At 36.1% G+C, this 13,325-nt stretch overlaps 1 protein-coding gene across 1 annotated transcript in view; it reads left to right on the top strand.

The window, feature by feature from the left end:
* LOC140155237 (protein ECT2-like) overlaps positions 1 to 13,076 on the top strand; it is an 88,152-nt gene extending 75,076 nt beyond the window's left edge. Inside the window, exons 10-20 of the mRNA XM_072177992.1 lie at positions 156 to 420; positions 1,062 to 1,198; positions 2,150 to 2,338; positions 3,324 to 3,531; positions 4,439 to 4,520; positions 5,240 to 5,459; positions 6,146 to 6,284; positions 7,783 to 7,946; positions 8,632 to 8,717; positions 10,152 to 10,368; positions 12,179 to 13,076. Of these exons, the coding sequence (XP_072034093.1) occupies positions 156 to 420; positions 1,062 to 1,198; positions 2,150 to 2,338; positions 3,324 to 3,531; positions 4,439 to 4,520; positions 5,240 to 5,459; positions 6,146 to 6,284; positions 7,783 to 7,946; positions 8,632 to 8,717; positions 10,152 to 10,368; positions 12,179 to 12,268 (1,797 nt within the window). The 3' untranslated portion in view covers positions 12,269 to 13,076. The remainder of the gene's footprint in view (positions 1 to 155; positions 421 to 1,061; positions 1,199 to 2,149; positions 2,339 to 3,323; positions 3,532 to 4,438; positions 4,521 to 5,239; positions 5,460 to 6,145; positions 6,285 to 7,782; positions 7,947 to 8,631; positions 8,718 to 10,151; positions 10,369 to 12,178) is intronic.
* The last annotated feature ends 249 nt before the right edge of the window (positions 13,077 to 13,325 follow it).

The raw sequence follows: 13,325 nt of genomic DNA, 5'->3' as shown, positions 1-13,325 counted from the left end.
TGAAAAAAGAGTTTGTGTTAACGAGTTGCCACTGTAATGTTTTTTCATTTAATTTATTGTATGACTCAAAAGGTTGAGGTTGTAATTCTGATACAGTAAATCTATTGTGAAATACATGTAGTAATATAAACATTCCAAATTGTATCACATAACAGATACCCACGACCCCAGCCACACCAGGGTCTGCGTCCAAGGTGCACACACCCACCGGGTCAGCATTGATGAAAAGCAGCAGGAAAAGGCGGAGACTGAGAGAGAGCATTGCAGCTCTGTCTCAGGAGACCACTCTAAGTGACTCACCTGTGATGCCTCGTAAGAGACGGTCTAGTGTACAAGATCCAAACGTTACAACAGTGTCTGTGTCATCCATCTTGGATGCTACCTCAACACCAGAGACTGTAGCAGCTAGTTACAATGCAGGTCAGTATAAATATCATAGAGGGTCTACATTAGTTTTAGAGATGTCAGAAGATGTTTGTAAATGTTATAAGTAACATTGATCTAGATTCCTAAATATTTCACTCATTGTCAAAAGTACTGGTGTACATATTTAAGTAACTTGATTTTTACTTTCAACTTTGTCAGTTGAATGCTCTTTAGTAAGTACGGTATATGACTGCCAATAAAGTTGTATTATAGGCTTAGATGTTAAATAACTTAAATGCAAAGAATGAAGAGTAATGCATCATTGTTTAGAAATGATGGGAAATTGTTTTAAAATGTGGTGGCACTTGCATTTATACTTATCCCGAATCATTAAACTGGAGGGTTGTCATAGGATAGCTTTTGTGCAAATTGTATTAAAATAGTTTGAATATCACAGTACATTCTATTAACATCCATTGCCTTTTTGTAATTGGTTTAAATTAATCCACTTTTGTAAGTAGATGATCAAAAATTAATTTGCAAAATAAATAGATCCAGTGTTGTAAGCGGAAAATGATCAATGCAGTTAAGCATTGCAAAAGTAATGAATATCAATCAATTAGCTTGATCACTATTTAGCTTAAATAGTATAAATTCAGCCCCATAGATGACAGCTTTATGTTTGTGTGTTTCAGACTGTACACCTATGCAAGTAGATAAAACACCTGTGAGTAGCACACCAGCCAAACCATTATCTAAACGTCAAATGGTAGCCATGGAATTACTGCAGACAGAAACCAACTATGTCAGCATTCTACACACAATTATCTCAGTAAGTGTACCTTTCACTAGCAAACTCTATGGGTAGCCAAACCATTATCTAAACGTCAAATGGTAGCCATGGAATTACTGCAGACAGAAACCAACTATGTCAGCATTCTACACACAATTATCTCAGTAAGTGTACCCTTCACTAGCAAACTCTTTGGGTAGCTGAGCTTGACTAGGATAAGATGGTGACAACTGTGTCAAATACTGAAACGCTGTATGAACCAAAGAAGCTTCACAAGGTTTAGCATGTGTTAGCTATTCTGCCTTACAAGGACAAACAGACAGACTTACATTGCCAAAATTGTGCTTGAAAATTGGAATATGGAAAATATCTTCTACAGGGCTCCTATACCGGTATCTTCAAGATGTGTTTGAGTTTTCAAGCGAAGTTGACACTGCCTTACTAATTAGCTCAATCGATAAGGCGTTCGACTATGGTGCGTTAGGTTGCGGGTTCGAACCCTGGCGGTGCCTATTACGCTCTCTGGGAAAAATTGAGTTAGCTTGAAATTCCCCTGGACAAGGAACTTACTGCTAATTGTCTTGTTGTAACCCGTACGAAACTCGGGGAGCTGATCCTGGTTGCGAAGGTTATTTGTGGAATGTCTAGGGTGTGCGCTCTTGAAGCAGCAAAGTCCCTGAATTGTTGTTAAATGGTTTATGGAATGATGGGGGCCATAGTGGTCAGCGACAACCTGTTAAGTGTGCTGAGTCTTGTGGATCAACATCTAGGCGTTGTGCCTGTGCTGTAGCACACTATAAATCACTGCGCTTTTTTTGATGAGAGGCTGGGTGTCGCTCATAGCATAGATTCGGACATTGTTCACACATTCAAGGTGTTTGATGTTGAGCCTAATCCTGTAGCATGATGTGGTAAATGCATATCCTATATGCCATGTCACTGATATAACTCGGGGTTCAAGTTTCAAATATATATTTTTTTTATTTACAGGTTTTTAAAGAGCCTATGGAACAGGAGCAGCAGACAGGAGGACCCATCCTAGACCAGGAAGAAATCAAAACCATATTTGGCAAATTACCTGACATCTATGACGTACATCGGAAACTCAAGGAAGATATAGAAACACTACTTAGTGAATTTACTGAAGATAAATGTATAGGACAAATAGTGCTCAAACATGTAAGTGCAGTTTGCTATATGTACATTATTTGTAATGTTAAAAATGGAAGCTATACTTGGAACATAATGACATTTTTCTTGCAAAAAAAAAACATATTCTGTACTTCCAATGAAAACAAGGTGAATTGGCCATTTTATATTTCGTGACTGAAACTACATGTATAATTAACACCATGCCTAAGTCAACTCTTTTTTGAATGCTGTTATGGGTGTGACTGACCTGATTGATCATCCCCCATTTCTCCTCATCAAAACTGAGATTTTGGTATCAGAAGAGAGCTCATATTTTCCTTATTACCCCCCAATAAAATTTACGCTTGAGATATGTTTTGTTCAGATGGTGTGAACAAAAATGTATAATCAAATTAAGTAATTCTTGGCCAAACTGGAACACTGTGAACGCTAGTGGCTCCGCGATAAACACACACAAATATAGCGCGGTACAGAAGAAAGTATACACGTAACACGCGCCTTACACTGCGTACACGCTTAATACACTACATGGATGCAACGCGCATGTTCCAGTTTGGCCAAGAATTACTTAATTTGATTATAATGAATTGTGGTAACCACGACCGGAAGTATGTACTATCCTATAGGGCATTACTAATTACTATATTCACATTCTTGCTTCTCATATATCAAAACTGTTGAAGAAATACAACTCAAAATTTGAAATCATTGTTTTAATGGTATGCCTCAATGTATAATAGAAAACAGAACATGAAATAATCGGACAATGCCCCTTGAAATAGAAACAAGAAATTGATGTGAAAGGTGAAAGAATATCTTTATAAAAACTACAATTTGGTAAGAAGAAAAAAATGTCAAAAAGGGAATTCTAAGTGTGAAGATGAACTTATTGTCAAGGATTGATGCACCAACATTACAAAAGAGAGTGACAATTACCATCTGCACACTATACTAAACTTTTACTTTCAAAAAGGACCTATAATACATTTTACTCTACCCACATCACTTTCAGGCTTCAGACATGATGAAAGCATATCCACCATTCGTAAACTTCTTTGAGTTCTCCAAGCAAACGGTAGAGAAATGCGAGAAGCAGAAGCCACGTTTCCATGCGTTCCTCAAGATTTGCCATAGTAAACCAGAGTGCAGCAGACAAACATTAACAGAACTACTCATCAGGCCAGTGCAGAGGTTACCCAGTATGATACTTCTTTTAACAGGTAATGGGCTATTCGAGTTGAAATCCATATGCTCTCTATGAAGGACGTGACCTTAATCTCCCACACAGAGGGTGTAGATTTCAAAAGGAGTTCAGGTGACCCCATTTGAAATTCACACTCCCTTTATGGATGGAGGGTGAATCTGAGTACATGGTTCAATTTCATCGCAGTTTGCATGAATCAAAATGTGGCAAGAATCATGTGAGAATCAACTAACTGCAGAATAGGCATAATTATAGTTAGGAGAATCAGCATGGATTCTAGCAAACCAAGTTAAAAAGAATAGTTGCAAGAATTGATTCTCTCTGAATCTTACCAACTTTGAAACCTTAGTCTGAAGTATTGGTTATTGATTAGAGATGACAGCTTGACCCTGGACATGTACCTTTCTTGTTTCATGTCCATCATTCATGTGTCATCTCAAAATGATGCCTACCAGGGCAAGGGGTCACAGGACCACAGGCTATCTTTACTTTCTCTGTAACTCCTTCACTCATTCTGTTCCTTTGTAAAGTTGATCTTAATCTGAAAAAATAATTTAGACTATACAAAAAGAAACTCTTTGCACTCACAATTTCTACCAACACTTTCATCAGCAACTATAGTGTGAGTGACTGGTGGTTACTGTACAAGAAAGTTGCACTGGAGCAATGTACAAATAATTTTTTTATAACCAAACTAATCATGGCTATACTTTGGTTTGGTAGTTTCGTCAATGCTTTTTCTCGATTGGGCTGCAAGCGTGCGACAAAAAATTTTTGTAATGTGTGTGTATGCTCAGCGCAATTAACTTACCCCTCACAATTCAATACTGCAACCAGCGAAATGTGTATCTACGTCACCACTGAACTTGAGGTGATACAAAGTATAGCTAATAATGAGTAATATTTCCTATTCATCTGAATAGATTTAGCCAAGAGGACAGAATCGGATCATCCTGACAAAACACATCTGGAGAAGGCATTAGAATCACTCAAGAAAGTCACAGAGTAAGTTGTTACTGCAATAACACCAATTTGGTTGGCAAATAGACTGAGCCTTATGTCGTAACTGCATGTTATTAAATTGCTATTATTACTAACAACTGGAAAACGTACCGTCGTTGGGCAGGAAAAACCTTCTAGTAAATACAAAGGTCAAATGCAAAACCTAAAGTAGGCCCAGTTCTAAAACCTCATACGTGTAATTTTTGGTCACCTCAATTTCAAGCAGAAATCACAGCGAATCAAACAGCAGTCTAATTCAAAAAGTTTTCGCCTCTGCATAACTAAAACTGCAAAAAGACTGCTCTTGTGTAATAAACTGAACTATTTTTAACCAATTGTTCATTTTTTGTGTATATTGTAAATTCAACATGAATTTGCTGCATGAGGTTTTGTCATTGGCCATTTTTACTACATATGAGGTTTTGATTTTAGAGGTCAAATGCACATGAGGTTTTTCCTGCCCTGGAGAGATTAGTTTAAAAGTAGAAGTTTTTCTCATGATTGACTTGATTTTAATCATGGATTTTTAACACATTAAACCCTCAAAATGTGATAATTACATGCACCTTCTTCCAAAGATTGTTTCCTAAGTTTGTTTTTGACTTAAAATCTCAATCTTATGGCTCTAAAAAGGAAACTTGTAAAAACATTTTTATTTTTTATTCAAGCATAATTGTATACTATAATTTTGATTGTTATATTTCAATGATTTTAAATTGCAGACACATTAATGAAGACAAGAGAAAAACAGATGGTCATACACAAATGTTTGACATAGTGAACGACATAGAGGGCGTCCCACCACACTTGTTATCAGCGCACAGGAGTTTCATCATGCGAGCCGACACAATAGAAATAGGAGACAGCGAAAGCAAAAAAGGAGACAATTTTTCTGTCAAGGGTGGCAATGTTACTATGTTTCTGTTTTCCGACACATTGGAGGTAAGAATTGATATTGTGTCATTATTTTAATCATATCACTACCAGGTTCTTATTGCTGCCCCCAGAGGTACACTGCAGCTTCTGCATTTGTATCCCAGAGAACATGTGTGGGTACTCAGAGTACACACATCAGAACCACATACAGAGTATGTACACTGGTACTGGTGCTGCACTGGCAATCTCTAGAGTAGCCACAAAGTAGCTGTGCAGCAGTGTATAGGTTTGGGGGTCACATTAATAGGAATCTGGGTAGTGTATCAAGAACTAGGAATTGAATGAGAGCTCTGCTCTACAAAGTCTCTTATCAATATAATTATCCATGCATTATCCCATCTTTAGTTCAGGGAGGACTCATAACACAGAAGTTGAATTTATTGAAAGTTAAAAAACACATTTTGGTTGTGATTTAGTCTTGTACTATATGGCTAATCAAATCCAGAATGTGATTACAGGGTTGCCAACCTCATGATATGGAAGCTGGTGAGTCCAATTAGGTGACTTTTGAAGATTTTCTGTCCCATAGGCACCAATGGTGGACAGTTGTATTAATAGCAGGCAGAGTATAATATATTATTAGTATTTTTACTTATGCTTGGTATGAAACAACATCTTTGTGTTAACAATATATATAAAGACAGTTTGAAATTGTTGATTCCGACATTTTTTGTTGGTTTGTCTTTGATCAGATTTGCAAGAGGAGGGGTAAGCTTGGTGCATCATACAAAAGTCCACACATCACAAAGACACCGGTGAAATGCTTCAAGCACATAGAACTACTACCACTGTCTCATATACGAAGGATACTAGATGTCAATGATACACAAGGTATTGTATCTTATCACTCATTTTATATTTTTCTTTTACAAAAATAAGTGTCATATATTTTGCAGTTTTGGTCACATGAAATGATCAGTTTTGAGAGAAGAAACAAATTAAAACTTCAAATGCATTTGATAGTTGATACATTGAAAACAAACTTCCGTAATGCATTACTAGTACCAGTTTCTCACATTTATAGGTTAACAAGAAAAACAAATTTCAGCCTTAAATTCTGTACCAAAAAAAATACAGTACAAGATTCATAGCCACACTGATTATGAATTTGTTATCTTTCATTGGTTTTTCATCCAAGTTTGTGAGGTGCACAGATCTTTAAGCATGGTGGTTTCACAATAAATTTGAGATGGAAGAATGACTCACTGATTCTACAGGGTGTCCCAGAATGATTTGTACCGTGTTTGCAAAAATAACTAAAAATAGAAGACGGGCAGTGTATCTATTTGTGATACCAGCATTATAATGCTGGACATGTCTCCTACTTATTCTGTTAATTTCAGCATGCTACCTTTATTTGTTTTGGCGTGGCATGCAATAATGTAAAATCGATGAAAAACGACTCGCATACCTTTGAAAAATGGCACGATACGATTAAATGAAGAACGTGGGATGTTTGGCACAGCATTTCGACGACAACTACTGTTGGGGTTGGGCCTTAAAGCTTGCCGGATAGTTGCAATGTTCGCTCTAGTTCTTACAGTCTTACGAGCACCTGAAGCTTCACTCTGCCGATTCCTGACAGTTCTGTGCTCATCAAACTTCTTTACGTTATACACTATCGTCTAATGAATCTTCTTTGCATCTCAACATAGTTGCCGGTTTGCCAGTAAGTTTTTGAAAGAAATCCACGCTGCTGTACAGTAAATTGAGGAGCCGTCTTTTCTGTACCACAACCAGTTCGATCTCTGCAAGCATTTCAAATGGAATGGACCTCACACCACAATAACTATATTTAAAACTACCGCCAAAGAGAGAATGGGATTAGGCCACAAATCCCTAATTCCATATACTAAGTAATGATTGCTTCGTAACGTCATAAATAATAGATACATGTTGATATCGGCTATTTAGTGGAAATATGAACAGGGCACAACTAAAATACCTGCATAACTTTTTCCAAATAATTTTTTGCTGAACAGTTAGTAATGTTACAGATTTTCAAAATAAGTTGTGTTGTCAAAACTTAGAATTCACCATTTTTACGCAATCTTCTATAACTTCTACTAGAAACATCCAATTTTTAAAATCTAAAAAATCTGAGAAAGCTAAATATATGTAGAACTTAAAATGCAAAGCAATATGACCATTCAACATGCCCTTCATACGTAAAAAATTCCATCTTTCCCGGTATAGATCATTCTGGGACACCCTGTACATTAAAGAAGATTGGTATTTTATTTGTTAATTAGTTTATTTTATTTCATTTTTTTTGGAACTTTTAATATGTAACACATTCTTTTGATCATTAAATTTTCTTTTTCTTCAGATTGTCAAGATACATTCTGTTTGTTATGTAAACCACACATGGACACAATGCAGAGGGCGGATAGGGTCTATATGTTCAAGATGGTCGGTGATGAAATGGCCAAAACAGATTGGTTGAAAACACTCTGTCAACATATGGCCAATACTACTTGTAAAGCAGATGCAGTAAGTAGAACAATTGGATTTGTCTGGTTGGGGTGTGGTTGTTCTGTGTCGATCACTCTGTCAAAAGGAAGGGTAGCGTTTTGCTGTACATGTTTAGGTGCAGAATGCAGTACTTGTACATTCTGTGCATGCATGTATGTGCTCATGCCCAAGAATAAATAACACAATGGTTAGTAACAAGGGTCGATATAAGTGTACAACAGGTGCCATTTAGCATTCATAATTCCCCTAATCTCAAAAGTACTTGTCATGTTAATGTGTGTACAATGATCACAACCATTCATTAACAAATAAGTACAATAGAAGACTATAGTGTGTCTTGTCTCAAGTTGAGAGTAACACCATGTTTGATTTTGCAGTGCCAGATTCAATTTGGAGCGTTTATGCGTTTGCAGGCCCTTCTACGTGTATGTTTTACAATAATGTACTTTAATTGATTGAAAGAATGAATTAATTCTTGTCATCCAGATTGTTACCAACCAATGTTGTGGTCAGTAGCACTGACCTTTAACTCAGATGAAGGTCACTGGCACTATCCGCATTGTTGGTTGCTCCAAGATATGTGGTATGTGCAATCGATCTAGCCGTCAACGAGAGAATGAATTATAATTCATTCTCTCGTTGATGGCTCCCAGTTGATTGAGAGTACATGTATTCACTACTTTAATTGATGTTCTAATTTCAGGAAAACTTTTTGATCAAAATAGACCCAGAAGAGCTTGAAATTACTAAGAGTGATTTTGAAAGCAGTAAATTGGAGAGAGCCAAGAGGTAAGTAAAGTGTTGTATACTGAAACCTTTATCAGTGATATGACAGACCAAAATACACTCATTGATTCAGATTTGTGTATTCTTGGGACAAGTATACATGTGCTAATAAATGGTACAAAAGTGAAAGCACTCTTGTCAAGTCCAAATCTGACATACATCAAGTCAGTAGCTTTCTCTTTTACTCTGTTGCGAGCGTGAAGCAGTTGAATTTGATTCCATGTAAACCATGAATCTGAGCATTTAGTGCTGTGATAACCATTTATAATCCAAGACCATCAAATTAAGAGACTAGTTTGTGTCTGACGTCAAAAGCGCATCATGATTGGTTGCTGACCTGTGCAGTACGGTATTTTCAATCTGGTTGACAGGAAGTGTTACGTAAATTATTCTTTTTAATTCTCGAATTATACAGCAGGATAAATTTGTCTTGTCTTTTAAAAACAATCTATTCTGATCAAAATTTCTTATTTGATCAATTGGTGAAGTAGAAATATATATATGTAAAAATAATATTCTGCATAAAAAAATGAATGACAAGATGTCATTGAAAAAAAAATATTGGGACTTTTTGTCCACTGTGGGATAGCTTGGTGGTACTTTTACAAACAAGGGCTCCAATGTTCAAACAAACAATTTTTTTTGTAATTTGTCAATCTTATTAATATGTTACTCTTGATTGATTGGTAAAATTATTGAGTGGAGCAAACAGGATATCAAGAACATAACTTATATTTTACATTACTCAAATTCAACTTGGTCATAGCTATCACCCAGGATCATGTTCTCTTTTTCCTGTAGATCTTACCGGACACTTTCTGCACTCATCAAGCGACTCTAACTAATAATGACACATTTTGTACTAACAGGGTTCATGCAATTGCATGGCACCATTGGAAAAATCAAATTTGATTCATGATTTTTGATTCTTGCAAAGGAATTTTACAAAAATCAACTTTGATTCACACACCTTTTTGCAGGAATTTGCAAGTTCTCATCCACATTCTAACCTTGACTAACACCAATAAGGCTAATTTTAGTTTTTAATCTAGTTGATTAAAAAATGTAGTTCGGAGAAAACTGTTTATAAACCTTATCATCACATATCAGCATATGACATAATAATTTAGATACTTGTTCAAATGTTCATGCAATAATATATATAAACTTTGACCCATTTTGTGTGCAAGTACATGTGTTTGTGTCTCAGAGACTGTGTGTATATATTTCAACAGTAAAATGCTTCATTTAAATCATACTGTGTCATGTCCTATGTAATAATAAAAGTCTAGAATATGTTCACTATAAACAAGCACTTTATCCTGTATTCAAGCATGTAAGACATTCACCTCCTGTGAGCACAGGGTGCTGGGTTCCTTTTAACCTGCCTATCTCATTCATTCTATTTATTCCCCCTTAATCCTGCTGCACACACAGAGTTGCAAGGAGAGCCACACGCAAGGTCGGTAGGACGTTCTCTTTCAACAAGACGCCAAGGAATACTCTGTCAAGGGCAGTCTCCTCACTGTCCACCAACTCTATGGGTAGTCCTATGGAGATGAGTACAGGTGATACACCGCAACATCATAGTGTTCCACAGAGTGAAGAACAGAGGATGACAGCTGCCAGGCTGGCTAGTACCACAAGTCTAAGGGTAAGGATATTAATATGTGCCACGATCAAGGGAAATGAGTCGGATGTCGCTAATATTGATTTTGAGATATTGACAAAGAAAGTGTTCAAATTCTTTTGTTTTATATTGTTTTCAGCTATTGATAAATTGATGTACCTGTGACCTTCACAACGAAAAGTTATATCAACATGGGGTTTTCAGTTTCTGAAAGCTCTAAATGTCCTCTTTAGAAACATATGTAAAACTCATTTTGGACCAGGGTCGACATGTGACTCATTCCCCTTGATCATGTCAAATATTATAACCAATTTGTTTGTTGCTCTAAGATTTTTTGATAAGCAAATTCAATTTTTGCTTACTTTGCTTTTGATGACATGATATTCTCTCTTGTCGTGGTTGTTCCGTCTCTTGCTTTATACATATAGAGGATAAAGGTATAGGTATTGTTTTTAGCCGCTGGAGTGCATCTATCTTCTTCTTAGTTTCCGTCAGCAGGGTGCCTTTATAAAGATGCCACATTTTGCCAACACTAGTGCTTAGGGTACTCACATGCAAAAAAGAAATAAGGGTGAAATAATGGCAAAAGGATAAGGCTGGATATCAATTCAAGTGCTGTGCATGCTATCGTCTCATATAACACAGGCGACATCATTATTTTAAGTAAAACATCAATGGCGAATCTGAGTTATTTTATGCCAAAAATAATGATGTTGCATTAATGCATTTTATATGAGACGATAGATGCATGACATCGGCTAAAAACAATACCTTTATTCTCATTTTTAAACACTTCAATTCAAAAAATATAGTAATCATAAGTATACCAAATTGAATCCAACGTCAAATTAAATCCTAAATTTTACAAGGAATTATATATTACCTAGTGCTTAGAATTGATCAGTCCGGTTGTTGCTATGCACTGCTGATTGGTTCAAATATCGCGTACGAGTATCACATCGACACACACATGCTAAAGTGTGTGATATTGTGTCATATCACATGGGAAAGAACCAATTAGATTGCAGGAACATTCTCAAGTGTTTAAGAATTGACCATTTCACACCTCTAGGACACCCTTGCAAAATACTTTATAGCCTTTCAGTTCCATTCAATTTTCTCTGCCTATAAATACTAATTTGAATTTTCTTTTGTAATTATTATCCTGATAAAAAATCAAACTTTTGGAGTTGTTTCGTAAACAGTTATTTATTTTATGGCATGTTCTACATGTTGCCCCGTTGAGTGCAACAGTATAAGTGTACCCTTGTCAAATGGTGCAAGATGGAACAGCCAAGCCCAGCTAATGCATTGAAGTGAACTATAGTGCGAGTGACATCATGCGAATCGAGAGAATGCCATCATAATCATGGATGATTTCCCAGACTTGTGCAATATGACAGTATGGAGTGTATGTGATCAAGAGAATACATTCCAATTATATCATCCCAGCTCCACATTTCTTCACCATTTTGAGATCTTGGCCACAATCTTTAAGCCTCCCTGTATTTAATGCATCAAGTGTTTTCTTGGGTATGTGATCTGTGATGAATGATTTGGTTTGTTCTGACATTTTCAAATACAACTCTCCGATGTCTTTATTGTTTTGTTTTTTCCTCTTTCTCTTTCCTCATATAAAGAAAAACAATGGAAAATGTTGCATGCGTGTACTGTAGTTCAGACAAACAGAAGTAGTTACCTTTATTATTAATTTCATGGAAAAATGTAATTAAGTAAAATCAATTGAATAGCTAGTCCATAATCTGTGCTTAAGTCATGTCATGTGACAATTTTTTTAACTTATTGTTTACTTGTATTTTGCTTACTGTTGCAGACACTGTCTCCTATTGCCAATAAACCACCCATGACACCAAAGAGGTTAAAAAGTCGCACCATTGGCCCATCAGGAGCATCATGGATGTAATCATTCCTCTATCACCTTGAACTCTACAGGAGCAACATGGACCACACAGACAGTTTTTTTACTGCAGCTTCCTATAAGCCAAAGATATTAGACCCAAAGAGAGCAGACTCTACCATTTTTGCATGTCCCTCATTGAGAGCAAAATGTGTACCTTTGGATTATTTCTCATTATTTCCCCCCGGTTAACTTCAACTTAAAGTCTGTGGTTGTTTGATGTAATATACCAATAAATGCCAAAGGTACACTATTTTGTTCTCTGTGGGTGACAAACAAAGACTGCAGATTTTACTTAAAACATTACACACAGGACTATTCTCAGTCAGATCTCTTTGGGTCTATATCTTTGGTTCAGCAGCGATGTAACTGCATTTTGCATAGTTTTGTCAGCAAATTCCCCCATGTTTTGAATGGAGCTGGAATTCACCCATAGGGCCATTCATAATAAATTATACACTAGGGTGTCAACTGTTAAAGTGGTAATTTTTTGCTATAATTTTTTGCACTTTGCCAATTTTGAACCACTTTGCTTGTTTTTAAATTTACCATGGAATTTTCATTAAGAACGAAAAGCGCGAAAGATTTTCCACAAAATTGAAACATTTCTGCAGTATAATGCTAAAAGATCCTGGTTGGGAAAATATGTGTTGACAGATGCATAGTGAGCATGGTGGCACTACTGAACATTCAGTCGTAAATTTCAGTAGTTAAGGCGCAAACGCATTGGCATCACTGCCTGGAGGAAGCTAAAAGCAATAGAGTTTAATAGCTGACATATGAATGGGTTTAATTTATTGAGAGACAAAATCATAAACATTTTTAAGCAAGTATTGCATTTTGGAAAAATTTGTAATTATAATACCAAAGCAAACCATTTTCGTAATTTGTTTTTTTATTCACAACTCAAGAACCACAAAACTGAACCAAAAATGATTGCAAATCTTTTTATTTCCTTGAAATGTTAGAAACATACATACTGTACATACAAAATTGCAAATTTTGGAAGACAAACTTGTTTACATACAGATCTTATCAAAAAGGATGTCACTCAATAAAGAGA

Source organism: Amphiura filiformis, chromosome 6 (assembly GCF_039555335.1).
Source record: "Amphiura filiformis chromosome 6, Afil_fr2py, whole genome shotgun sequence".
Lineage (NCBI taxonomy): Eukaryota > Metazoa > Echinodermata > Ophiuroidea > Amphilepidida > Amphiuridae > Amphiura > Amphiura filiformis.
The sequence above is the reverse complement of the archived record's forward strand: the minus strand, read 5'-3'. Positions and strand labels throughout refer to the sequence as shown.